Here is a 27,604-nt window from a genome sequence, read left to right as displayed (position 1 = left end):
TCAGCTACAATAATATCTCTGCAGTCTGTATGTCATGATTGTACTTTTAAAAAATAACAGATAAATGAAGATGTTGTAAAAAGCCGTTTTAGAACTGTGTTGGAATGTGTGAAAAAAACATGACGACCTTATCCATTGTGATGAACCGTTTTCATCACTTGAGGTGATTCTGTTCAGTCTTAGGAATAGATCAAGCACAAAAACTTAAATCTGCGCCATTGATTTGGACAATTAACTGGCCATCAAAAAAATTTAATGTCCTATTTTTGTGGGATAAAGGGTTGGCAGTGGGAGGGGTATTCAATGAGAAGGGTAAAAAGTTCCATTCCATTAAATGAGAAGAGTGAAAACCCTTCACACTGCCATCTCTTAATCCCATCAGGTCATGTGATCAAAACGGTTTGTCGCAATGGGTAAGGTCATGTTTTTTCACATATTCCAACACAGTTCTAACAGTGCTTTGTACAACATCTTCATTTATCTGGTATTTGACTCTAGTGCGTCTTGAAATTAACTCTTGTACTGTTTTAGAGCAATTCCAGCGTTATGGACGTGACACTTGAACTCAAAATGGCAACAAATGACCCAGTGCATGTTTTATTGTCTCCCAGTATTTAAACAGGTGTTGCATATTTTAAGGCTGTACCATACTGGAGAAGTGATAGAACAAGAACAATTCCCATAGTACATCTAGGGCATGCCAGAAAATGCCAATAAAAGATGCGTTATGGATGTGACAGAAAAAGTATCACTTTTCTTGGGTGACTGTACATTTTCATCAAACTCTGTGAAATTGTAAACCTAATGTCGAAATGGAGATATCCATTTGATAGAGGGGTCCAAGGTGAATATTAAAAAAATCTTTGTTTAAAATATTTTGTATTTCATGCAGAGTTTCGGAAGGAAAAGTCAGCGTTATGGATGTGACGAAATTCCGTTATGGATGTGACGCGTCTGAAATAGACATGGCATATGTTTAGAAAATCAGCAATTTAACCACCATAAACCTTTGAAAAACTCTCTAAATATCAGCTAAAACTATCAAAGTTCTTAAATAATATTTAGGATGGCTATTGTTTTGCTGTTTTGTGGATTTTAGCATACATTTCTGTAGCTTGTGGCAATAATATAGAATTGTACATGATCAAAGTTGATTTTAGCTTGGGGTTTACATTATAAGAAAGAAAGACTGACAGTGATATATTAGGTTGGTTACAAATTGGTTCAACTTATTCACATCTGTAAAATACAGGCCTAGGTGATATCTCTGGGAGTGGTTTTGATGTATTACATGTTGCTTTATTTTTGCATGGTGAGGTTGACATTTACATGGAATTGCCCTTTACTCAGTTCAGAGCCACAACCAACTCTGTTACGCAATTACTCTGTAATTTTGCTCCAACTCCACATTTTACTCTCTCAACTCAAAATAGAGCAAAATTAACTATTTTTGCGGAAAATACTTTTAACTCTGGAAAAATTGCTCAGTCACATTTCCTGTGTATGAACTGCAGCGCACGCATATCAACCGATCTGCTCATCAGAAATAGAAATATTTACACTTACTCGAGCTGATCTTCAGCCGGATCGAGTCGAAGTAAAAAAAAAAAAAAAAAGGCACTGTTCATCATCAGTGTCGCAGTTCTCAAGATTTAATTGAATCGCTGTCCTGAATCATGAATTGAATCATGAATTGATTCCTGTCCTGAAATTGAATCGCTGTCCTGAATCATAAAATAATCATGAATTGAATCATTAATGGCGGCATGGTAGTGTAGTGGTTAGCGCTGTCGCCTCACAGCAAGAAGGTCCGGGTTCGAGCCCCGTGGCCGGCGAGGGCCTTTCTGTGTGGAGTTTGCATGTTCTCCCCGTGTCCACGTGGGTTTCCTCCGGGTGCTCCGGTTTCCCCCACAGTCCAAAGACATGCAGGTTAGGTTAACTGGTGACTCTAAATTGAGCGTAGGTGTGAATGTGAGTGTGAATGGTTGTCTGTGTCTATGTGTCAGCCCTGTGATGACCTGGCGACTTGTCCAGGGTGTACCCCGCCTTTCGCCCGTAGTCAGCTGGGATAGGCTCCAGCTTGCCTGCGACCCTGTAGAACAGGATAAAGCGGCTAGAGATAATGAGATGAGATGAATCATTAATTCGCTGTTCTGAAATTGACTCAGTCCTGAATCATCTGAAGTGCATAATATCTGTGTGCCATCTCGCAACAAGTTTTACCTCCAAATAGCCTGAACTGCGTCTGACAGATTTTATCCTGTTTACAGTGGGTGTTAACGTAAATGTTTATGAATGCGTAAGTGGGCGCTCAGCGCTCCAACTCCGGTGTGACTGAGGAAGGTGACAAGTTTTATGTTTCATCTAATTTAGGTCATTAAAAAAAACTATATGATTTGGCATTGGGCACATAAAGTATAAAGTTTCTGTCAGTATGTTTATCATGCTTGTATGATTTAAAAAAAAAAAAACTCTCGAAGATATTTATCTCAATACATGACCTACTCATTCTAAACTTGTTGAGCTTCGCCGGCGAAGCTATCAACCCCAGTTAGTTAGTTAGTTATGGCCAGGTTCTTGCCTCAACTGATAATATAATCACATCATCAGTTTTTCTCTGGCTAATCAGACACAAGGTACGCCACCACTCTTGCCGGAGCAGTTAGGTGCCTTGCTCAAGGGCACTTGAGCCAGTCCTGCTGGTTCAGGGAATCGATCCAGTGACCTTTTGGTCCCAAAGCTGTTTCTCTAACCATTTGGCCATCGCTTCCCCTCAATAACCCTCTCAACGCCAGAGGGTGAAAGTAAGACAAAAGGGTGCATCACTTATGATGATGTACATTTGGAGAACTAAATGCGACGTCCACTCGCGCTAGATGGCACATCAGAGCCAAAACACTCAGGTTCCCAAGTCGAACTGTGAAAGTTTTACTGATTGCACACAACACATGAGCTCGGGCTCTGTTTAATATTTTCTTTCAGCCGTTGTCATGATTGTTGTCCTGATCCGCATCTCAAAATGAAGACTCTGACCTGAGATCCGAAGCTCTACTAATCTTAAAACACAAAACTGAACTTTCAGTAAGTCTGAGGGTTTTTTTTTAATTGTAACACTTAACATGGTATGAAAACTCTTAGTCTTAATACTTAATGCCTGCACTTTTTCAGTTGCGTTATGATTGGTGGGATTGGAAAAAAAAGTATAAGAAAGTATAATTGAGCCTTTAGGGTGGATGAAACCAAAGTCACGATTCTCCCTCGTGATTCTCCGAGCAGTTTTGTAAGAAAAATGTGTGTAGATCTTAAATTGTTACTGAAACCGAGCGAGGTGGCTCCATTTACATAGCGGATGAGTGTTTATGTGCGATGAGTCAGTGTGAGGTCGCCGGAGAGGTTTTGAGTGAGACGGCGTGTTTAATCACGACATGCTTCATTCATAGATTTAACATTTTAATCATCGTTTGTTTATGAATAGTGAATGTAATATTCAGAATATAATGTTGAACATTAGTTTTAATGAGACAGGTTTATTGTTTCTCACTTACAGGGATTAAAGAGGAATCGTGTCTGAATCTACTCTGTTCTTGAATCGAGTATTATTGACGAATGAGCCAAGACTGCGATTAGTACAATATTAAACCTGTGAAATAATCGAATTATTTTTTTAAAGGCGCTCTGTGTAAGAATTTAGGTTGAAGAAAGCAAAGAAATAACAACTTTGATGTTAAAGATTAATAAAACACCCAAAAAGTGAACTTGTTTATACTGATGGATAATGTTTGAGTGTTCACATGTTCATATTTGTACCTGTAAACCGTGTACGGATTTTATTTTAAAAGAAAAACAACGTCCTTGGGCGCGGGTATCTCACTTTCTGTGAGGTTTAAATATCGTGCTCTGAAATACAAGTCATTGTGACATCACTTACATGCTACGTGACTTATCGAGGCTGAGATCTAGTGCATACATCGCTTCTAAATTGTGGTAAACAACCCTAGAGATGCCGAGTGTCAAGCGTTTGGGTGTAACAATAAGCCCGGTCATTGATCATTTAATGTAATATGCTTTTGTTTGTTTTTCTCAGTGAATAAAAACGATCTTTTCGATGGCAAGAATCATGTTATGACAACGGGATTATTTACGAGTGTCTGTCAGTACTGCGTATGTTATATCTCGCCGAGTGAGATTTAAACTTCATAAAAGTGAAGTCTGCTGATTGGCGGATTTTGTCGCCAGTAAAAATCACATAGTTACAGAAAATTTCTGATTTAGATTTTTCAAATTAGAAGCCTTTGTCTCTCACACACATTACAAAACAGTGAAGGTCTTTCTCTGAATTAAAAGCCTTTGTCACACGTACATTACAACCCTGCTGAAGCAGTGAACACACAGGGAGAGAGAGCACAGTGTCGCCTGGGGATTTTTTTTTTTTTTAGAATTAGAAGCCTTTATTTATCACATGTACATTACAACACCATGAAGATCTTTCTCTGTATTTAACCCTGCTGAAGCAGTGAACACAAAGAGAGAGAGCGCACAGTGTTGCCTGGGGATTTTATTTTATTTTTTTTTAAGAATTAGAAGCCTTTATTTGTGACACATACGTTACAACACAGTGAAGATCTTTTAACCCTGCTGAAGCAGTGAACACACAGTGAGAGAGAGAGAGAGAGAGAGAGAGAGAGAGAAAGCACAATGTCGCCTGGGGATTTTTTTTTTAAGAATTAAAAGTCTTTGTCACACAGCGAAGATCTTTTAACCCTGCTGAAGCAGTGAACACAGAGAGAGAGAGAGAGAGAGAGAGAGAGCGCAGTGTCTCCTGGGGATTTTTTTTTTTTATCACACATACATTACAACACAGTGAAGATCTTTCTCTGTATTTAACTCTGCTGAAGCAGTGAACACAGAAAGAGAGAGAGCGAGTGAGCACAGTGTTGCCTGGGGATTTTATTTTTTTAAGAATTAGAAGCCTTTATTTTTCACACATACATTACAACACAGTGAAGATCTTTCTCTGTATTTAACCCTGCTGAAGCAGTGAACAGAGAGCGCACAGTGTTGCCTGGGGATTTTTTTATTTTTATTTTTTAAGAATTAGCCTTTATTTGTCACACGTACATTACAACACAGTGAAGATCTTTTAACCCTGCTGAAGCAGTGAACACACAGAGAGAGCACAGTGTCGCCTGGGGATTTTTTTTTTTAAGAATTAGAAGCCTTTATTTATCACACGTACATTACAACACAGTGAAGATCTTTCTCTGTATTTAACCCTGCTGAAGCAGTGAACAGAGAGAGAGCGCACAGTGTTGCCTGGGGATTTTTTTTTAAGAATTAAAAGTCTTTGTCACACAGCGAAGATCTTTTAACCCTGCTGAAGCAGTGAACACACAGACAGAGAGAGAGAGAGAGAGCGCAGTATCTCCTGGGGATTTTTTTTTGTCACACATACATTACAACACAGTGAAGATCTTTCTCTGTATTTAACTCTGCTGAAGCAGTGAACACAAAGAGAGAGAGCGAGTGAGCACAGTGTTGCCTGGGGATTTTATTTTTTTAAGAATTAGAAGCCTTTATTTTTCACACATACATTACAACACAGTGAAGATCTTTCTCTGTATTTAACCCTGCTGAAGCAGTGAACAGAGTGCGCACAGTGTTGCCTGGGGATTTTTTATTTTTATTTTTTAAGAATTAAAAGCCTTTATTTGTCACACGTACATTACAACACGGTGAAGATCTTTTAACCCTGCTGAAGCAGTGAACACCGAGAGAGAGAGCACAGTGTCGCCTGGGGATTTTTTTTTTAAGAATTAGAAGCCTTTATTTATCACACGTACATTACAACACAGTGAAGATCTTTCTCTGTATTTAACCCTGCTGAAGCAGTGAAACTTTTGCGCAGCGTTCACATGTCACAACCCTGCTTACTAGAGAGAAGCGTGTTAGCACCGGTGCAGCCCCACTTGCGGTCACACGGCAGTTTCTGCGACCGTGCAATAGTAGCAAAAACTTTATTACTATCATTTCCTTTGATAGTAATAAAGTTTTGATATTTAGGGCCCGAGCCCTATGGGCGAAGGCCCTATTGTTCTTGTAAGAGTTCACTATTATTATTCTTCCGTCTTCTTCTTCTTCTTTATTTTTCTCCGCTGTTGGGCCATTTTCGGGGCGCTTGCCATGGGCGAAAACGCACGAAATTTGGCACCAGTTCCGAGAATTGCCACCGCTACTCAGAACCAGAAGCCCAAACTTGGCCGGGGCTCAGGGCCTCTATAGCGCCCCCTAAGTCGTTGTGATTTTGGCCTCCCGCATTAAGGTGCCTGGGTGCCATGTAGTTTGTGGTAGTGGCATGCCATTTGGTACGCATATGTATCTCACTAAGCCGGACAAAAATGTAATGCCAATGCATTAGCCACGCCCAACAGGAAGTGAGGTAATTTCACTTTTGTGCGAAATGCATGGCCACGAAGACGGCGCAACTCCTCCTCCTCCTCCGTTCATAGGAATGTCACCAAAATTGATACACATCATCTACAGACATGGCTGACAAAAGTTACTAAATACGTTTCACGTGGGATAAGCCGTTCAGAAGTTATACGTCAATCAATTTTCGATGCAAAATTTTACATGCTTAAAAATTCATAAATCTTCTGATTGCTCAAAACTGCTCATACTTCACACGCAAATCACTCATTGGGCTTCTGACATGTTACCCAATTTCTGTGATATTTCGCCACTGGGGGCGCTATTTTTGGGCAAAAATTCCAATCTTTCCTCAAATTTGGTCAAACTTCACGGCCACCCTCTTACTACCTCCCATGTCATGTATACCACGTTTTGGGAATTTTCGTCCATGGGGGGCGCTGTTTTTGGCCGACGCAATTGTTCCAAAACGGGTTTTTGGTAAATAATTCCATAATGCTTTTCCTTCACACCACTACCTTGTGATAGTACGTTGCTGTTGTAGACTCTTATTTTTCCAACTCATCATCGCTCATGTACAGCATAGCGCCACCTACTGACATGGGAAAAACCAAAAAATTTATTCTTCAAAAATCTATATCTCATCTTCTATTTACTCAATTGTCATCAAACTTCATACGCAAACTCTTCATAGCTCACCTGACATATTCGCCAAATTTTGTGCACTTTCGGCACTGGGGGCGCTATTTTTGGGCAAAAAATCCAATCTTTCCTCAGATCTGGTCAAACTTCACGGCCACCCTCTTACTACCTCCCATGTCATGTATACCGCGTTTTGGGAATTTTCGTCCATGGGGGGCGCTGTTTTTGGCCGACGCAATTGCTCCAAAACGGGTTTTTGGTAAATAATTCCATAATGCTTTTCCTTCACACCACTACCTTGTGATAGTACGTTGCTGTTGTAGACTCTTATTTTTCCAACTCATCATCGCTCATGTACAGCATAGCGCCACCTACTGACATGGGAAAAACCAAAAAATTTATTCTTCAAAAATCTACCTCTCATCTTCTCTTTACTCAATTGTCATCAAACTTCATACGCATACTCTTCATAGCTCACCTGACATATACGCCAAATTTTGTGCACTTTCGCCCCTGGGGGTGCTGGTTATGGCAGAAATGATATTGCAGCTTCTGATTTGTCAAACTTGGCAAGCAAACTCTTTACAAGACCCTTATTGGGGCGCTTGCCATGGTCGACAACGCTCGAAATTTGGCTCCTTTTTCTTAGACTGCCACCGCTACTGAGAACCAGAAGCCCAGATCCAGGCCGGCCTCAGGGCCTCTATAGCGCCCCCCGAGCACCGTTCAGTGTGAGACCCTATTGTTGCCATGTGTCCATTTCTGTGGTTTGTCGCCATTGTGGGAGTAATGCCTCTTGCCGAAGAAGCTGTGGAAGGTATTTCGCGGGGACGCATGCCCCCGCCCCCCTTGGCCGCTGGCGCGAGGGCCCGTCGAGGCCGCTTGCGGCTTTAATTCCTTTTATTACTATCATTATTACTATCATTATTACTATCATTTCCGATAGTAATAATGCGGAAATGAAATATGCGCATGCGTGAAAATGTACTTCTTTTTCCCGGTTGTCATGGCATCACCAAGCGCCGGGAAAACAACGTGGATGAAGACACCAGTGTTGCCAGATATTGCTGACGTTTTCCATCCCAAAATATGTTCAAATCCGTCAAAATGCACTTAAAACTGCCAAATCTGGCAACACTGGAAGACACGCAGTTCTGTTGTTGTTGATATTCGCCATTTTGGAAGCGCAAAATACCAGGATGCAAGTTATGCAATGCCCGTATGTGATAAACTCTCCTCACGCGTAGCGAGTCTACCCCTGTAGCGTTCAGACGGCCCATTTTATATCGGTGCTGCCCCGCAAACTAGCATTTACTCCGGACTAAATTTCTTAAACCACCTCCTGAGCAGGGTTAGATTTGCACCGGTTTAAGCAGCTTTCAGGGGCTACACCGCTATAACTTTGTACTGTGTGAACGCTCTACCGGGGCAGCCCCGGTGCTACACCGGAGTAAAAGTTGCCGTGTGAACACCCCTTAAGACTCATTCGTGCACAAATACAGGTGGTGTTAATCCTGGCCAAGACATCCATCCACCAGAAATCTTCCAATGGAAGACTAAATTTAGTTTCTTATTCATTAACCAGAACTTTACAAATTACTGTAATCATCAATAAAATCTTCTACAAATTCCTGCAATAAAAGCGGAAACCTTAAATTATAATTTCTAGTGCACTTAAGACAAAAAACAAAATACAAATTGCTGCGATCGAGTCGTATTTACACAGAACACATCTTTACTATAAATAACAAAGGAGATTCAGCTAATTCTGAAGAGTATTATGAAATGTATACAACTGAAAATAATCGATACCTTTAACAAGTTTTGATTTTACGAAATATACATAATGCAAATGTTACATCACAAAACGTTATGAATCATTTTGATTCTGTTAAGTGCAATAAACAGGAGTTAAAAATAAGTGAAATTAAGTTACAAATGAAAGGAAATTTTCCTGTAGTTACTTGAAATGTAAATACTGTAAACAAAACAAATTCAATAATAATGGTAGTTTATGAAAGTGCTATTTAAGATGATGTAAATCTTGGCGAAAGAGAAACCAAACGAAACCGAAAGAGTGAAGGTGATTTTATCATGCCGTTACCATGGGAACAGTCTTTTATGAATGCGGAAGCGGGCTCTCGGCGCACCGACTCCACACCAGACTGAGGAAGGGGACAAGTTTTATGTTTCATCTAATTTAGGTCATTTAAAAACTATAATGTTGTTTGTCAGTGGGCACATAGGAAAGTGTAAAGTTTCCGTCAGTATGTTTATCACGCTTACATGATGAAAAACTCGCAAAGATATTTATCTAAATACATGACCTACTCAATCTAAACCTGCCCGAGTTCTCTTAACTCGTAGTATTTTGCTTCCATTCAAGCCTCGTTTCGAAGTCTGACCAATAAGAACGCTACATTTTTGGCAGTAAATTTGATTTTCTCGATTTAACTTCCATATATGGAAAGTGTGCGCTGGGCACGCCTTGGGAAACTGCTGACCGTTGACAGAAATGTCCACGGAAATGCAAAAAATTACTTCACAAAGCAACAAAGTTTTGGTTAGCATGGGTTAGTATAAAATTTGTAGGCTGTGTTTGGAGATTTATGGCCGTGTTTTTTGAGAATTGGCCGTGTAAAACACAGCTGCACGGCTCGATAGCTAAGCCCGTGTCGATAAACTGCGCTTATTTTTGGGGTTTTGTTTGACTTTTAATTAATTACAGATGTCTTTCAAAGGTTTTGCAGTTATCTCCTAAAGTTAGCATGCTAACCAGCTAGCCCAGTTTATACCTCAAGAGGCAGGAGTGAGTCCCTGGAGCGTTCAGATTGCCTTCAACCCAAAATGAGAGGATGAAGAAGTCGCCGTACACGTGACGTCACTGAATGTGGAAGTCTCTTTGCTGTTAGTCAGTCAGTGCGTTTACATGCACATAGAGAAAATCGAATTTCTGCCGTAGCTCGACTGAAATCGAAGTTCTAAATGCCATGGAAACACCTTAGCTCGGCTGAAATCGAACCGAACTGGATTTCTCGTAATCGAGCTACGCGATCTAGATTATGCGATTGTAGCCGAGCTACTTAGTGCATGTAAACCCTATCGAGTTACGGAGTCGAGCTACTTACTTCAGCACTGCCCCTTCCAGAAGTGACGAGTGGCGAGACCACAAGCGGGAAACACAACAGCCTCGGTCGGCATGACAACAGTAGTAGTAGCGAGCAGCAGAAGAGGTCAGGAGGAACAACATCTCTCGATGTTGCTGTCCTCGTCGTCGTTCTTCTTGTGAACACGGAACTGATAACTTTGTTTATACTCTTGAATAGCTCTTCTTCATGACGACAACCGGAAGTGTACCAACACGATGGGGCGTGTAGCGCCACCTGTGGCTCGGGTGCACAATGTACCTCACACAATAGCTCGATTTCCTTGTGTGCATGTAGGATTGGATTTCTCTGGCACCCCTGCTGGGACCCTTAGCTCGATTACCGACAGCAGCTCGATTTGGATGCGCATGTAAACGCACTGAGTGAGTAGCAGAGTCAGAGTTCAGCCATGATAACTACATCTAAATGGGGAAAGAACTGATTCTGCATTTGGGGCAAGGTGGAGGAGGGCCTGTACATGTCCCTGTTTTTTATGATGGAGTGGACACGCCAACTTTCTAGTGATTACACTGCCCCCTAGTGTTCTGGAGTGAGAGTTTGTTAGGTGGCCAGTTCATACACATTGCACCTTTTAAAGGGCATATCCTGGACCAATTTTGTGTTGTGTTTTTTGTTTTTTTTTTTAATATATGAAAGAATGTCCCTTTCCACACTCCTCCAGAAGGGTAATTTTGCACAAGGCCATCTATCTACAGCAGAAAAAAATAAAATGACAAAATGCGTCTGGAAAAATCCCAAGGGAGTCTGGAGCCAGATTGATCCAGATTCGTGACGTCATGTGCGGATCCGCCAGCAGGCTGAGAGACCCTGCATGGGTTTAGTGCACAGTCTGTGTAGACCAAGTTTAGCAGCTAGCGATTTTGCATTAAAATATGGAATTGTTGCCTGAGCTTCTAAACCTGTGGATTCATGCATCAATGCTCATCTATCTATTGTTACATAAATCATATTTTTTCTAATCACTATTATGTATTGATATATTTCTTCATTTAGAAGAGTACTGGCTACTGTAGGAGAAAGATTTCATAAGCTACACACATGGACTCGGCTAAGCAGGGTTGTGTATACATTTAATGTGTATGACGGGTCCCAAGATCTCAAGCCCCGACACGCCGTATATCCCTTGATACATGTGAAATGAGTGTATTATCGCCCAGCGCTTTCGTGGTGTTTACTTTTGTGTGCGTTAATAAATAACATTATCCGTGTACCACACAAACACAGGAACACCTAATTTAGTCTCTTATTTCTTACCCTGGCAACAGTCAACTTGTGAATTGCCGATTTTCTTGGTCTTTTTCTCGGCTCTGCTTTGGTCCTCGGCTTCCGGGTGCTTCGCACGAAGCGCTCCCATTTCTCTCTCATTGTCCGGTCTTTTGGGAAACGATGAGTACTAATCCCACCAGGATTGGTGTTGCTACCCCCTCCTACGATACATCTGTTAACCATTTTAATAATTACTCGATAACGTTGGAGAAATTTGCAGAAAACCACCAGGTCGTTTTCTCATAAACAAACCAGCGCTGACGTAGGATTCAGAAGGAGGCGTCCCGCACGTGAAGCCACGAAAATCAATGTTTGCCGGGAACTCCAAACGCCAAGTTTTTTCAGAGGCGGACCAATTCGCCTCAAATGGCTTGATTTTCAACTGAATTTTTCTGGTATTGCGCAAGGTAAAAAAATTGCACAAAATGCAGAATGTGACAGATATTTGACCCAAGTTTAATCTAAAATAGGAGAATTACATTGATCTTGCTCCTGAATTTACCCGTGATATGCACTTTAATGTTTGGGAAAAACACCATCTGGCACAAAGACACTTATGAATACTTGCACTAACACACATCACGCTTACATCATGCTTATTCTCTCTCTCTCACACACACACACGGTTTACCACAGTCTAACAACTAAAGGATCAAATAATTCATGATACCCAGAAACTGCACATTTAATCCATGGAGAAAACGTGGCACTGTTCAGCATACACAGTATCGTGTGTTAAATAATGAATATTTTGGAGCGGTACACTGCAAAAAAAATATCTTAAGAGAAAATATGTTTAATATGGGTGACTTGATCCAATATTTCTCATTAGAAGATTATTAGAACTCCAGTATAAGATTACTTAGCTCATTTCAAGCTTTAAATGTTCTTATTTTACTGGCAGATAATTTTGCTTCTTTCGAGAAGCTTAAAGTGCATATCACGGGTAAATTCAGGAGCAAGATCAACGTAATTCTCCTATTTTATATTAAACTTTGGTCAAATATCTGTCACATTCTGCATTTTGTGTAATTTTTTTTTTTTACCTTGCGCAATACTGGAAAAATTCAGTTGAAATCAAGCCATTTGAGGCGAATTGGTCCGCCTCTGAAAAAACTTGGCGTTTGGAGTTCCCGGCAAACGTTGATTTTCGTGACGTCGCGTGCGGGACGCCTCCTTCTGAATCCTACGTCAGCGCTGGTTTGTTTATGAGAAAACGACCTGGTGGTTTTCTGCAAATTTCTTCAGCGTTATCGAGTAATTATTAAAATGGTTAACAGATGTATCGTAGGAGGGTGTAGCAACACCAATCCTGGTGGGATTAGTACTCATCGTTTCCCAAAAGACCGGACAATGAGAGAGAAATGGGAGCGCTTCGTGCGAAGCACCCGGAAAAACTGGCAACAGACCACAGCATCATATGCGGGGCTCACTTCATAAAGCCTGACGACTTTGAGAACTATTTGCAGTGGGAAACGGGCTTCAGGAAGCAACTTGATCTGAAAAACGACGCAGTTCCGTCTGTCAGAATGCCCAAAGCAACACCGTCTCCATCTGTGTCAGCGTCACCAAAGGAGCCAGCCGTGTTCGTCTCCCCTGACAGAAGGCGAAGTGCCGCATCCACTGAGGCCCTCGAAGCCGAGGACCAAAGCAGAGCCGAGAAAAAGACCAAGAAAATCGGCAATTCACAAGTTGACTGTTGCCAGGGTAAGAAATAATTCTGACATCTCATTATATTCTTCATCCAAAGGTGAAGTAACATTGCGCTCAGGTGACAATTCCATATTTCAATGCAAAATCACTCGTTGCTAAACTTGGTCTACACAGGCTGTGCACTGAAACCGTGCAAAGCTCGCGCAGCCTGCTGGCGCTTCCGCAGGTAACGTCACGAATCTGGCTCCAGACTCCCTTGGGATTTTTCCAGACGCGTTTTGTTGTTTTATTTTTTTCAGCTGTAGACAGATGGCCTTGTGCAAAATTACCCTTCTGGATGAGTGTGGAAAGGGACATACTTTCATATAAAAAAACACAAAATTGGTCCAGGATATGCACTTTAAAATTAGCAAAATGATCTGTGAATAGAATAAGAAAATTTAAAGCTTAAAATGAGTACCGGTAAAAGCGTCTAATGGTAAGCTAAATAATCTTATTCACTGGATATGAGCAATCGCGTGTTCTGATGGGCTACTCAACGCCGAGGCTATGAGCTCATATACCGTGAGTAGAGAAGAAAAAAAATGGCAGAGCATGTTGCTGAACCAACCCGAGGATGAAATAAAAACAACCGCAAAATATACAAAAAAAAAGCAACAAAATATGGAATAAAAGTATTTGATGCTAAGAACGTATCTTTTTATTTTTCAAGAATTATCATTGCACTTTTCACAAATTGCTCCGGTCATTTCGCTGGTTTGTTTACATTTTCAGCAGAAATTTTGTCGGAAGTTTTGTATAAAGTTTTTATTGATCGAATTTGCTAAAAATAAAAATGCTCTTCTCAAAATCCAGTGAATATGGATAGAATAATAGTTATTCCACTCAGTCTCGTCATACATGGCTTATAGACAACTCAGTGCTACGCAGCTCATCAGCTATCAGCTCATGCACGACTTGATTTCGTGGAATAACTTATTTTTTTCACGGTGCGGTTTCCATCAAATCCTGCGCTCTGATTGGCTGGTGAGTGGGTCCGTATCCTACGATACGGACCCGGGGTTATGGACCTCTGGCGACTGGCTCGTTCACAACAGCAACAACAAACATAGTAGAATTTTTTGTCAACGTTTATCTTTTTTTTTAAAAATAAGATTTATTTACAAGATCTATTAAAAATCTTATAAATTTTTGCCAGCATTTCTCAGGAGAACAGCATTAATTTTACGGCATGGATAGCGATAACGACAGTGTTCACAGCGAAAGCGAGTTTTACTACCCTGACGAAGAAGAAATAAAAGAAAACATTTCAGGAGAAAGCTAAAAACCTCTAACTTGCTAACGCCGAGCAAAAACATGGCCAAATCCTGAATGACTCAATTTTGTATAAATAGAGGACTACATAGGCGGCAAAATGTAGTTTTTTTCCTGCCATGGAAGTGCACTTGTATACCGAGGAGGAAGCCATTTGCATTACAGCCGTGAATGAGGATTCAAAATGGCGGCTTGGCTCGGTTTTCCCTTTCGGGCGCTCTCGTTTTCTGTTAGAATTTGGTAAAGAAAAAAATAAATATATTATTTACCAGCTTAAGGTCGGTCCGTATGGTGAAATACCGTGACCTCGGCCTTGAATACTGACCTCGGCCCAGAGGGCCTCGCTCAGTACTTTCAAGACCTCGGTCACGGTATTTCACCATACGGACCTCCCAGCTGGTAAACAACATGTATATCTTTGAGCTCTAATAATCTTCTAATAAGAAATATTAGATAAATTCACTCGTATTAAGGATATTTTCTCTTAACAAGATATATAATTTTTAAAACCTCATTCAGTAACTTGGAATATCTGTTAATCCAGTTTCATCCTTCATTAATGATCAGAATTGAATTGAAACCATTATTTAATCCTGGTTTTAGTTTCAGGATAAACGTATATTTAAAAAAAAAAAAACCTTGAATCCTGTTGCTCTGCTGATTTTAGATTGACGTTTCAGTTTAAAGGTCATAGGCAAGGGTTGGAGGTGAAATGTAGAATATCAACTTTATTGTCTAGAACGGTGGTTCTCAACCGGTGGGGCCCGCCCCCCTTGGGGGTCGCGAGTAGGCTAGGATGAGGGGAAAAAAATAACGAAAATTCCCATGTCGAAAATGCAAGTGGTTGGACTACTATAACAGAGAAACAAATCAACCACACAGTTTAATTTCAGATTTACCAATACAGGGGGTAGTATTTTGAGCCTGTGACGCGATGTCGCGTAACTGCTAGGCTAGCCTACTATATAAGCGTCTACACGCTTTGAGCTTCATTCACTCTAGTCTAGTCTCTTGCCAAGTTCGCTTGTGCCAGCTCTCGCTAGTCTATCTGTTATCAGTGTTGATATCGATCTACTTTAGGCCTTTACTTCAAACCCAAAAAGTCTTTTTAAAGACTATCCCAATCTCAGCCCTAGCTATTTTTTAACTGCTAAGCGTGCACTTAAGCTGGGCATACACTGTGCGATTTTTTTTCAATCGCGGTATTCAGCTGCTGCTCACGCTGTACGAGTGAATCGCAGGGGTAAACAGCACGCAGCTTACGATTCTTGTTCTCACACTATACGATCGGATGCGATGCTCGGATCCGATGCTCAGGATTTCAAACAGGTTTGATTTTCATCCGATCGATCGGGAGGAGGTCGTGAGGTGTTAATCGCTTGTCGTTACCCCATGTATACTACACGATCCGAGACGCATGATTGAGCCAAAACTCGGCCCGATCTCCAAAATAGTCGCACGAGTGAAAATCGTGTCAAAATCGGGCCAAAAATCGCACAGTGTATGCCCAGCTTTAGCTAATAGGGTAAGCCTCTGCCTTTTTCACCGTGTTGTAACACATACGACACATGGGACTAAGACACTCACTCACTCACTCACTCACTCACTCAGGACTACAATCTTAAGTCTTCAAATAAAATTGGCATTGCCTGCAAAATTGTTAAACACTTGAATTAAAGAATGTGCATAAGTCCCGTCTGATTAGTCCCCGATACTTGTCTCTTAACATAGCCACACATCCAAATTATAATTAACAAAAATGGAGAGATTTCTAGCGAGGACCAACAAGGCAACCGATGCACCACCAGCTGCAAAAAAGCTTCGAAGGTACGATGAAGCATACCTGCAGTTTGGATTTACTAGTCTGGCTAACACAACTTCAAAGCTCTGCGAGCATTTGGTCTGGCAAAGATATTAAGCCCAACCGTTTCCCAGAGCCCGTGGTTGACCCGCCTCCCTGAAATGCCTCAGTTTGCTACTGGTCGAAGCCAGAAAAGGCTGTGACGAAGCTTAAACCAATCACATCACTCTTTCCTCTGACGTATGTGACGCGACGGAAACTGCTTGAGTAACAGGAAGAAGATAAATACCTCCAGGGCTGCTCTTTGCTCCGTTTTCAATGAGAACTTCCCGTTGAATGCTTTCAATACAGCATCTACCGCTGTGTCAAAGGCTTGCCGCTGCTCCATGTTTGTAATGTTTCTAGTGAATGAAGCGCTTCCGGCATAGATTCTGTAAACAGTCTATGGCTTCCGGTCGCAGTTCTACTACGTCACTGCCTTGAACACGCCTCTACCCAGGGTCATTGGAGATGCTCAAAGTTGACTGGCTCCCGATTTTTCGGGAGCTTGGAAGAGCTGGAGATAGCTTGCCTTGCCAGACTAAGTTCGCAACAGGCCCCCGTGTTGCGTCACACTTAGGATGGGCGGGCCCAGGCTATGGATTTACAGTCACGACTGATATGAGACCTCAGTGCATCGTGTGTGCCAAGGTGCTAGCAAACGACAGCATGAAGCCCTGCAAACTTAAAAGGCACCTCGAAACAAAACATGCTGCTATTAAAGATAAACTGGCAGAATATTTTAAAAGAAATTTGCAGCGGTTGTATGAGCTGCGAGAGGAGGTGAAGTGTTTTTTTGACAGAAATCAGATCTGGCGACGCATCTGAATGACACTATGTGGCTTGCGTCTCTGTCCTATTTGGTCGATATATTTGACCATTTGAATGGCCTCAACCTGTCTCTGCAAGGCCACGAAACTCATATTTTGCTCCTCGCAGACAGAGTGGACGCCTTCACACAAAAAATTGACCTCTGGCATGGCCGCATCAGTCGAGGGAACTGCGACACGTTCCCCAGCCTTGCAGACTTTATCACTGATGCAGGCACGTCACACGATTTCTCCTCTCTATTTCAATCGGCGTCTGAGCACCTGTCTGCAAGGAGAAAAGAATTTGCGACGTACTTTAAAGAGGATTATCGCTCTTTTGCGTGGGTTCGAGATCCATTTGTGTGCACAGCATACGAGCTGTCAACTGATATGCAGGAACAGCTTATTGAGCTGAAGAGGCTGAAGGAACTTTTTACCTCCTGCTCTTTTTCGTCATTCTGGGCAGCATTGATGCAGGAATACCCTCAACTCTGTGACGTCGCCTTGAAGATTCTCCTCCCTTTCGCGTCCACGTATTTGTGTGAGGCAGGATTCTCAAAAATGACTGCACTCAAAACGAAATACCGCAGTCGTGCACAAATCGAGGATGATTTGAGGCTATGTTTATCAGACATTGCACCAAGAATTGAGGATCTTTGCAAGGCAAAGCAGGCTCAGGTCTCACATCAACATCGCCTACCTGTAAGCTTCTGTAAAACATGCAGATGATATGCCTATTATTAGGCCTAGTAATAATAACAATAAAGCATAAATTCATATCAGAGGTCCAGTGCCAATTCCCAGTTATAGCAATAGCCTAGTAATGATAATGGGCCTACTGATAATACAACCCCAATTCCAAAAAAGTTGGGACAAAGTACAAATTGTAAATAAAAACGGAATGCAATGATGTGGAAGTTACAAAATTCCATATTTTATTCAGAATAGAACATAGATGACATATCAAATGTTTAAACTGAGATGTCTGTGAAGATTCTCAATCATCCAGGTCATAGTAAACTGTGGGTGGTAGAAATGGGCAACTGGACTTGCTTGAAGATTCTTGAAAACGTTTCACCTCTTGTCCAAAAGGCTTCCTCAGTTCTGTCTGACTAATAGGGAGTATCAGATATTTATCCTCTCCTGGATCAGAATCAGAATTCTGATGACCAGCTCATCTAAGGTGTCATTGAGGTATCATGTTGGTGTGGGTCACTGGAGGCTGGGTGTGAACGGCGAGTCATTAGGGTGATCAAAGGATTGTTCGTTAGGATGATCAATGGCAATCTGACTCTCTCTGTCCTCCTGTGAGTCACTGAAAACAGCTGGGTCCTGGCGTACACCCAGCCGTCTGGGAAGAGTGTCCAATACCGCCTTGTAGATGGTTGACAAATGATGTCTTAGGCCCTGTCCACACGGCAACGGATTCAGGTGACTCCGATACAGTTGCTTATCGTTTAGGCCTGGCGTCCACACGGCACCGGCGTTTTGGGTGCCCAAAACGCAATCTTTTTGAGAACGGGTTCCAGAGTGGAAAGATCTGGCAACATTGCCGTTGTGAAGTCGTCTGGATGAGTAGAACGGATTTGTTTACGATGACGTCACAACCACATGACTGTGAGTGCTTCACGCCGGGTAGAAGTGTAACGAACTCGATGCGAGTTGTCAACAAATCCTATAACTTGGTTCATGAAACACGCTTACAAAATATTTTCACTGTGAATATTTATTGTGTAATGGTGTAAAGAGAGAGAGAGAGAGAGAGAGACTCTGCCCTTAGGGCAGAGTCAATCCCGCCAGCAAAAATAGGGAAAAAAAGGAGCGATCTCACCTCTTCAGATGTTGGTTTAAGTCCGACAATACATTCCACAAAAAGGGCGTAGAAGAGCAAATTAATCCATCAACGTGTAGCATTCAATTTATTCCGGACCATTAAAGACGCCGCCTTCTGCGTAGAATCATACGTCATCCTCGCCGCCATATTGGATAGGTCAAAGCGGAGAATAAAGATTAGCTGCGTTTAACTGTACCAACAGGTTTACCGTCCAAACGAGATCACATGGGATTACCTTTCACAGGTGAGAAACAACAAATTAATCCATCAACGTGTAGCATTCAATTTATTCCGGACCATTAAAGACGCCGCCTTCCGCGTAGAATCATACGTCATCCTCGCCGCCATATTGGATAGGTCAAAGCGGAGAATAAAGATTAGCTGCGTTTAACTGTACCAACAGGTTTACCGTCCAAACGAGATCACATGGGATTACCTTTCACAGGTGAGAAACAACAAATTAATTCATCAACGTGTATCATTCAATTTATTCCGGACCATTAAAGACGCCGCCTTCCGTGTAGAATCATACGTCATCCTCGCCGCCATATTGGATGGGTCAAAGCGGAGAATAAAGATTAGCTGCGTTTAACTGTACCAACAGGTTTGCCGTCCAAACGAGATCACATGGGATTACCTTTCACAGGTGAGACTGGAAAAATACTTTTCATTGTATTTGGTCATTATAATGTAATTTTACGAACAGATTTTCCTGACTTTGTGGCTAATATAAAGTCTCGCGCATAATAGTTTATGCGCATGCGTCCTTACTTCTTCTATTGTTCTGGTGTCTCCGAAGGGACCGTCTTACAGCGCCCCTAGAGGTGTGGCATGTGTATTGCATCGTTTTCAGCAAGCGTTGCGTTGCCATATGGACCTGATATTTTACTGATTGTTGCCCATTTGGACGCGATATATTTTTAAATAACATCTCGTTGCCGTTGTCGTGTGGATGTAGGGCTATGAACCCCAACTGCAATGAACCAGCTTTGGGGGGGCCCAGCTTGAAAAAGGTTGAGAACCCCTGGTCTAGAAGAACGACCCAAAAAGCAAATTCAGTCTTCCTAGTGTCTAATTTGCACCCTAAAATTGAATAAAACGGTTAAAATATACTGTTTTGCCCAATTTCCGAAGGTTTGTTTACATCTCACTTATACGCACTTTCACCGCCAGGGGACTGTCGTCGTGACATCATGTAAGCCAAACAGACCGGGAGCAGCTCTGTGTTTACTTGCGAACCGAGCACATGTGTACGGACTTTGGTCGTGAGAGGTGGCGTAAAATGTCTGATAGCGATTTTGAAGTAGGAACTCTCCAAATTGAATATCGAGAGGTGAAACCATACATGTATGACCCTATGGCTGTCGCGAAGCAATCAGTGAATGTGGCTCACTGGTTTGACCGTGCGGCCTCGGAATCGGACAGCGACTCAGCCGACTCTGATCGCGGTGACGCCGGACCTCAACAAGACTCGCGCCCAAATGATTTATCCTGGTAGTTATGATAAATTCCTACTTCCGTCGTAATACTAAATAAGAGCCCTTTTGAAGAATAATTAAACCGCCCTCCCTAGCGGATATAGGGAACGATTACTTGACAGTGTGCCGGTAGGCCACATTAGCCTGCCATCCGCGGCATTATACTATTTATAGCCGACTCTCAGCGAGGAAATATCCCTTTGTCTCATTTCCACAATGATTGTACAGGATCCCTCAGGATTCTTGACTTGTCAATCGCAAGCAAAAGTAAAAATGTTTACCTCCAATCTTCTCCCTTTTGCTTGAGTGTTGCTGCTCCGTTTTTTCTTTGACTGCTTGATTTTGTTTCACGCACACAATCCACTCTCTCCGCCTCTTCTCCTCTTCCGGAAAAAGGTAAAAACTTCTTCCTGAACCGGTCCCGTTGTTACTGTTCACTGCACAACAATAAGGCATGGGGGTTTTTCTTTGCAAATTCCTGAACGCTCGTCTGCACTCAAGCCGAACGGCAGTGTAAGTAAACGGAAGTGGACTCAACTCAAGCGGTTTGTTTGGCTTAAATGGCGTCACGCGCCAAGTGGTCACGAAAATAGCCGAACAGAAATTCGCCGCGATCCGCGCTAACTTATTTTAATTATTACTTATTAACAATACTTCTTGGGACCAGAAGAAAATTACAGAGGGTTTTTTTAACATATAAAGTTTCAAATGTGCATAAAATTAAAACCGTTGCCTATGAGCTTTTAATGTTCATTTTAATCCTCCAGCTAAGTTTGCAGATCGCTGAGGTGGTCATAATTCCTAAGTTAAGGTTTGATGCCTTGCACCACATTGCATCGAACCACAGTTCTGATTTCAGCTTGGATCAAATCCTTGATTAGACATGAGCTCGGTTTAATCCCTGTCAGTGCAGCACACAGCCGCGGTGTTTAAAAATAATCCCTGAATATCCTCGGGTTTGGTTTATTTTGATGCGTGTGAACTCTTTAGTCACCTCTCCCCATGTCTCTTTGTGTTCAGGTGATGTTTTGCACACTGAACACCCACAAAGTGGACATGGACAAGCTGCTGGGAGGCCAGATCGGCCTGGAGGACTTTATCTTCGCTCACGTGAAGGGCCAGAGGAAAGAAGTGGAGGTGTTCAAAGGAGAGGACGCTCTAGGACTCACGATCACCGACAATGGCGCTGGATACGCGTTTATTAAAGTAAGGCGGACAGGAAGCTGATGCCGGCTCACAGAAAGGCAAACTGGTCATGATGTGCTAAAAATGACGTCGGTTTTCCTTTGCAGAGAATAAGAGAGGGCAGCATCATCCATCAGATCCAAGTCATCAACGTCGGAGACATGATCGAGTCCATCAACGGTCAGACGCTGATCGGGTGTCGACACTATGAGGTGGCCAAGATGCTCAAAGAACTGCCGAGAGGGAAAAACTTCGTATTGAAGCTGGTGGAACCGCTAAAGGCCTTTGGTGTGTGTGTGTGTGTGTGTTTTTTTTTTTTTTGTACGTTAATTACAGTAAAGTAAAGCTAGCTGTCCAGCTAAGTACGAAAAATGTAGCTATTTATTGCTTACGTTATTTCGGAAAACATCAATGCGACGTTGTGCTGATCATCTTCCTCAGATATGATCAGCCAGAGGTCAGGAGGAAGGGCAGGGTCAGGGGGACAGCTGGGTACAGGAAGAGGGACACTGCGACTGAGATCTAAAGGACCGGCAACAGTGGAGGAACTGGTAAGAGTGTGTGTGTGTGTGTGTGTGTGTTTTATTTTTATTTTTCTCATACCTCAGTAATTACAAAAACGGATCATAATTTTTTTATCCATCTAGTTTAGCAATGTCAACCAATGTGTGTCTGTTACTATAGAAACAATAACACATCAGAACAACCGCATTACTGTCAGAGCTGCTGGGATAGAACATTAATCAGCATCGATGCCTCGTGACCAATCAGAATTCAGCAGTGGTGTATATAAGAGGTTTTAGAGTTTAAATAAACTGGGCGTGATGTTTCTGTGTGTAAGATGCACGTTTCATTTTGTTTCCAGCCGTCAGCGTTCGAGGAAAAGGCGATTGCGAAAGTCGATGATCTCCTGGAGAACTACATGGGGATTCGAGACAGTGAGCTCGGTAAATCATAAGTGCTTTTCTCTTCTTTTTGAATTGCTTTTCTGGATTTGCAGACATCAGGGCTGTCAGAGTAACCACACGGATTTCATTATTAAACCAGAACGTGGTTTATAAACGATTGGGAAACGTCCTGAGAAATGAGCGCGGGCTTTAGAAGAGCTTCAGGCGTTCTCTCTGAGGAACGAGCCGAGTGCTGAGTAAAGTGTGATCCATAAAACTGCTACAGAAAACAGAAATGTACATTTATTCCCCATTTTATTTTCATCTGTTATTTATATCCTGCCTTTCTCTTTGTCCCCCTTTGTTTCTCCCTCTCTCCCCCTCTATCACCCTTTCTCGTCTCCCTGCCCCCTCCCCCTTTCCTTCCTTCTCTCTCTGTCTCCCCTCTCCGTCTCCCCTCTCCCTGTCTCTCTCTGTTCCTGTTTCTCCTTGTCTCTCTCTCCCCCTCTATCTCTCCCCTCCCCTCTCCCTCTCTCTCTCCCCTCTTTCTCTCTCTCCCCCTCATCTCTCCCTCTCTCTCCCCCTTTCCCTGTCTGTGTCTCTTTCTCTCTCTCCCCTCTCTTTCTCCCCTCCTCTCTCTGTCTCTCCCTGTCTCTCTTCCCCCCCTTTCCCTGCCTGTGTCTCTCTCCCTCTCTCTCCCCCCTTCCCTGTCTGTGTCTCTCCCCTCTCTGTCTCTCTCCCCCTCTCTCTCTCCCCTTCCCTCTCTCTCCTCTGTCTCTCCCTGTCTCTCTTCCTCTCTCTCCCCTCTCTGTCTCTCCCTCTCTCTCTCCCCCTTTCCCTGTGTGTCTCTCTCTCCTTGTCTTTCTCTGTCTCTCCCTCTCTCTCCCCCATCTCTGTCTCTCTCTCCCCCTTCCCTGTCTGTGTGTCTCTCTCCCTCTCTTTCTCCCTCTCCCTGTCTCTCTCCTCTCTCTCTCCCCCCTCATCTGTCTCTCCCTCTCTCCCCCCCTTCCCGTCTGTGTATCTCTCCCCTCTCTGTCTCTCTCCCCCTCTCTCTCTCCTCTGTCTCTCCCTCTCTCTCTCTTTCTCCCTCTCCCTGTCTCTGTCCCCCTCTTTCTCCCTCTCCGTCTCTCTCCCTCTCTCTCCTTTCTCTCTCTCCCCCTTCTCATCTCTCCCTCTCTCTCCCCCTTTCCCTGTGTGTCTCTCTCCCCCTTTCCCTGTCTGTGTCTCTCCCCTCTCTCTCTCCCCCTCATCTCTCCCTTTCTCCCCCTTTCCCTGTCTGTCTCTCTCTCTCTCCCCCTCTGTCTCTCTCTCTCTCCCCTTCCGTCTCTCTCTCCCCTTCCCCCCGACTCCATCTTCTTTCCTTTTCTCTCTCTGCTCTCTCCCCATTGTGTGCTCACTTCCTTCTCTCCCCCCTTCTTGTCTCTCTCTTCTCCTCCCTTCTCTCTCCCCCTCCATCTTCTTTCCTTCTCTCTCTCCTCCCCCTCCTCCCCTCCATCTTCTTTCTTTCTGTCTGTCTGTCTCCCTCCCTCCCTCCCAGCTGCCACCATGGTGGAGTTGGGCAAAGACAAGAAGAACCCGGACGAGTTCGCGGAGGCTTTGGACGAGACACTCGGTGACTTTGCCTTCCCGGACGAGTTTGTGTTTGACGTCTGGGGAGCCATCGGTGACGCCAAGGTCGGTCGGATTTGATCCTGAACACGGCGGCGTGAACGTGACTGAAAGGGAGGTGTTTAAGGGAGGTGGTGCTGCCACCGAGGACACTGTTACTCCACACTACACTATAGAGTGAGTTTTACACACAAAAGCAAACCCTTCAGCAGGCTGCATTCTGGACTTTCTCTGGGATCAGAATTAATTTTTTTTTTTTTTTAATGCAAAATAAGGAACTGCGCCACTCTGACCCCGGTGTTCACTCCAGAAGGAGTTAAGCTCGCCTTTAAGACACTGATGTGGAATACGAATGAATGTTGAAATTTCCCCCGGTTTTGTTTCAGATACTTCAGAGAAATGCTATGAAAAATCCCAATCTGCACATTGCACGTGTAAATCTCTCTCTCTCTCTCTCTCTCTCTCTGACACTACAAAACTGTGATGTTCACTTTGCACTGTTACTGTGTACGAACTGCACTGCCACGCTGTGTTCAACCCACCCGGTGCGTGCGCAGTGCAGTTCTGGACCACTTTATATCATGTAAAACTACAGCGACTCCTCAAAGCATGATAAACATGTTTTCATATTCCTTATCCTTTATATGATGATGTCCCCCCCAAAACGTTCCTTGAGATGATCAGGTTCTCACAGGCACCTGAATGTGTGTCCAGTTACATTTCACACTTTTTCAAATGTTTTTTTTTTTCTTTTGGGGGAGGGGATTATATGTTGCATGTATGCTTAATGGCGTGTGTGCAAAATGTTGTAGGATGTATGCGAATGTCTCCGCAAGGTTGATTTAAAAAAAAAAAAAAAGATGCTGTAAGACATCCGTCTCCTTCCAAACACAGTGAAATAGTTAGTCACGGACTTTATTCATCTCGTCAGTGTATAAATATAAATTTGAATGAAATAGTGAATATTTAAGGTTGAATTAATCGATTACTTTTGGATAAATGTTGTTAATGTGATGGAAATGGGATTTGTATCGAGTTAATTTTATACCAAATAAATAAATAAAGCGGTAACGTCTGCAAGTGGAATAGTGCTACGAAGTTAAAGCAGATGTTGCGATTAGAAAGAGTAAGAATTGGATTCTTTCTCTAAACACCAGACATGTAAACGTTTAAAGTGACGGTAGAGAAGTAGGCTTGTGCGATATATCACAATATTATCGTCTTTATGCAATATTACACTGCCACGGTATCCGGTGACATTTATTGCCGATGTTTAAGTTATTCCACGAAATCGAGTCGTACATGAGCTGATAGCGCTGTAAGCCGTGCACGACAAGATTGAGTGGAATAACTGTTTTATTCTATCCACAGTCACTGGATTTTGAGAAACGGAGCATTTTTTTTATTTTTTGCAAATTTGATCAATAAAAACTTGTCTGACGAAATAATTTCTGCTTAGAATGTAAACAAACCGGCGAAATGACAGGAGCAATTTGTGAAAAAATGCGATAATTCTTGAAAAAAAAATTCTTACCATCAAATGCTTTCATTCTATATTTTGATGGTTTGTTTTTTGGGGGTTTTGTTTTCAAGTAGAGTTTATATTTCGTCCTCGGCTGGTTCAGCAACACGCGCCGCCATTTTATTTTTATTTTTATTTTTTTCTCTACTGACCGTATATGAGCTGATATCCTAGTAGTAGAGTAGCCAATCAAAGCGCACGATTCCTCATATCCAGTGAATACATTGTTGTTGTTTTTACCAAATTTGCCAACCTTTCCGCGTGTTGCGTAGGAGCCCCACAAAAATGCGCCAAAACGAAACATGAATCCTGAATGACTTGCGCAGCTTCTGGAAGCTCCGCCCCTTTCCCATGCAGTCTCACGTTTTCTCGACTTGTACAGGCTCTCTCGCTTTATGCCAACAGAGAACATTTTGAACTCGTTAATGTGAAATGAAAATTTATTCATGTGTTATCAATGTGACCTAACATCAGTTGTATGTTTTTTATTATATTTTATCAGCTCGCTATGTTTATTGGCCAAAAAATGCTCACCGAAATCAGCACTTTCGCTTTTTGGCTGAAAAAGAAAAGAAAGGAGGAGATTCGATAGGACCGACGGCGTCAAATCGGAGATTTTACAAATAATGCGGATGATGATGATTAGAAAGTGATTTAAAAAGCACGATCATGTTGAGTCCGCATCAGCAGTGAAAACTTCACCCATGTTGACGCGAGACAGCTGATCGGGAACAGGATTACATCAAGAATGTACTGGGATTTTTTTCACCCTGTTAATCCGCATTACGGAATAATCGCCTCTAATTCCAACATCCAGCTGAGGTTTTGTGGTCGCTGGATTTCCAGCTGGTATTTTAACGTCCTGTTCGTTCTCTCTTTAAACTCGGCCTTTTTCAAGTTGCTGATTCTGAATCGTTACGTCAATTTTCGCGATGTTTTTGAAAACAACAAAAAAAGGAAACGACTCGATATCGCACAAGCCTACTGACGCGCAAATACGGCGGTTAAAAAAAAAAAACGCGACGAATGAGTGATGTTTCCATCACAGGTTTAATGGTTGTGTTTAATAATTGAACGCTGTAGTTTCCTTAGGAATGTGCTAAAACGTCCCGTTTTCAGATTTCTCTTCCCATTTCAGTTTTTAACAATGAACTGAGAAAGATGTAGAGGAATGCTCTAAAATAAAAAAAAAAAAAGCACACATACACTGCAGTCTAATGCCAAACCAAGGATCAGTATTAAACTGTTATTGAGTTCATGCAATATTTAGAGTGAAGTATTGTATTTTGTTGAAATATTTCCACCATGTCTAGTTTTCCATGTGATGATGGTGGTGTGGATTTAAAGCCACTAGCTAGCAAGCGTTCATTTCAGTATATCTCATTATCGAGGTTAAGGACAGGGCTCTTCTTTTTCATGTTTATACACCACACTGTTCTGTTCTTGTCAGTATTTAGCTGTGTTTTTAGTTTAGATTTTTTTTTTTAATTGTTCTTTCTTTGTCTTTGCTTATTTCAATGTATTGTCATTTTTAAAGAAAAGATAAATGCTGTTACAAACACGAACACTGTTACGGTTTCATTGTTACACTGTTTAAACGTCTCGACGTACCGCTGAAGTGCAATTAGAGAGCCGCCGTGTCCGTCCATCACGTCTCTACGAGCTGGAATGTTGTTTCACATGTTTACTCACCTCACCCATTTCTCAGCCTCATTAAAGTAAACCATTGAATTTGGCTCACTTGTGATTTCTGTTTTCTGGACCAGGAAGTGTTTGTTTTTGTTTGTTTGTTTGTTTGTTTGTTAATTGTCATGATGTGTAAAAGAGCTGTGACGAGGCGAAGTGACAAATCCAAATAGGCTCGAGGAAACTTCTCAGACCTCTTGTTGCCTTTTGTGCTTTCTCATGAGTGGTTCTCTGACTAACCTCTCGTTTTGGCAGTTTAAAGAAAAACTGAGCCAGGCCTAGAAATT

At 42.4% G+C, this 27,604-nt stretch overlaps 1 protein-coding gene across 2 annotated transcripts in view; it reads left to right on the top strand.

Annotated features, from left to right (window-relative positions):
• Positions 1-27,367, top strand: part of gipc1 (GIPC PDZ domain containing family, member 1) — a 40,378-nt gene extending 13,011 nt beyond the window's left edge. For both annotated transcript variants that reach the window (XM_060942485.1, XM_060942486.1), the window contains exons 3-7: positions 21,450-21,635; positions 21,722-21,902; positions 22,056-22,165; positions 22,480-22,561; positions 24,039-27,367. In XM_060942485.1, the coding sequence (XP_060798468.1) occupies positions 21,450-21,635; positions 21,722-21,902; positions 22,056-22,165; positions 22,480-22,561; positions 24,039-24,190 (711 nt within the window). In that variant the 3' untranslated portion in view covers positions 24,191-27,367. The remainder of the gene's footprint in view (positions 1-21,449; positions 21,636-21,721; positions 21,903-22,055; positions 22,166-22,479; positions 22,562-24,038) is intronic.
• Positions 27,368-27,604: the final 237 nt, after the last annotated feature.

This window comes from Neoarius graeffei, chromosome 16 (genome assembly GCF_027579695.1).
Source record: "Neoarius graeffei isolate fNeoGra1 chromosome 16, fNeoGra1.pri, whole genome shotgun sequence".
NCBI classification, from domain to species: Eukaryota; Metazoa; Chordata; class Actinopteri; order Siluriformes; family Ariidae; genus Neoarius; species Neoarius graeffei.
This window is presented reverse-complemented; position numbering and strand designations above follow the sequence as displayed.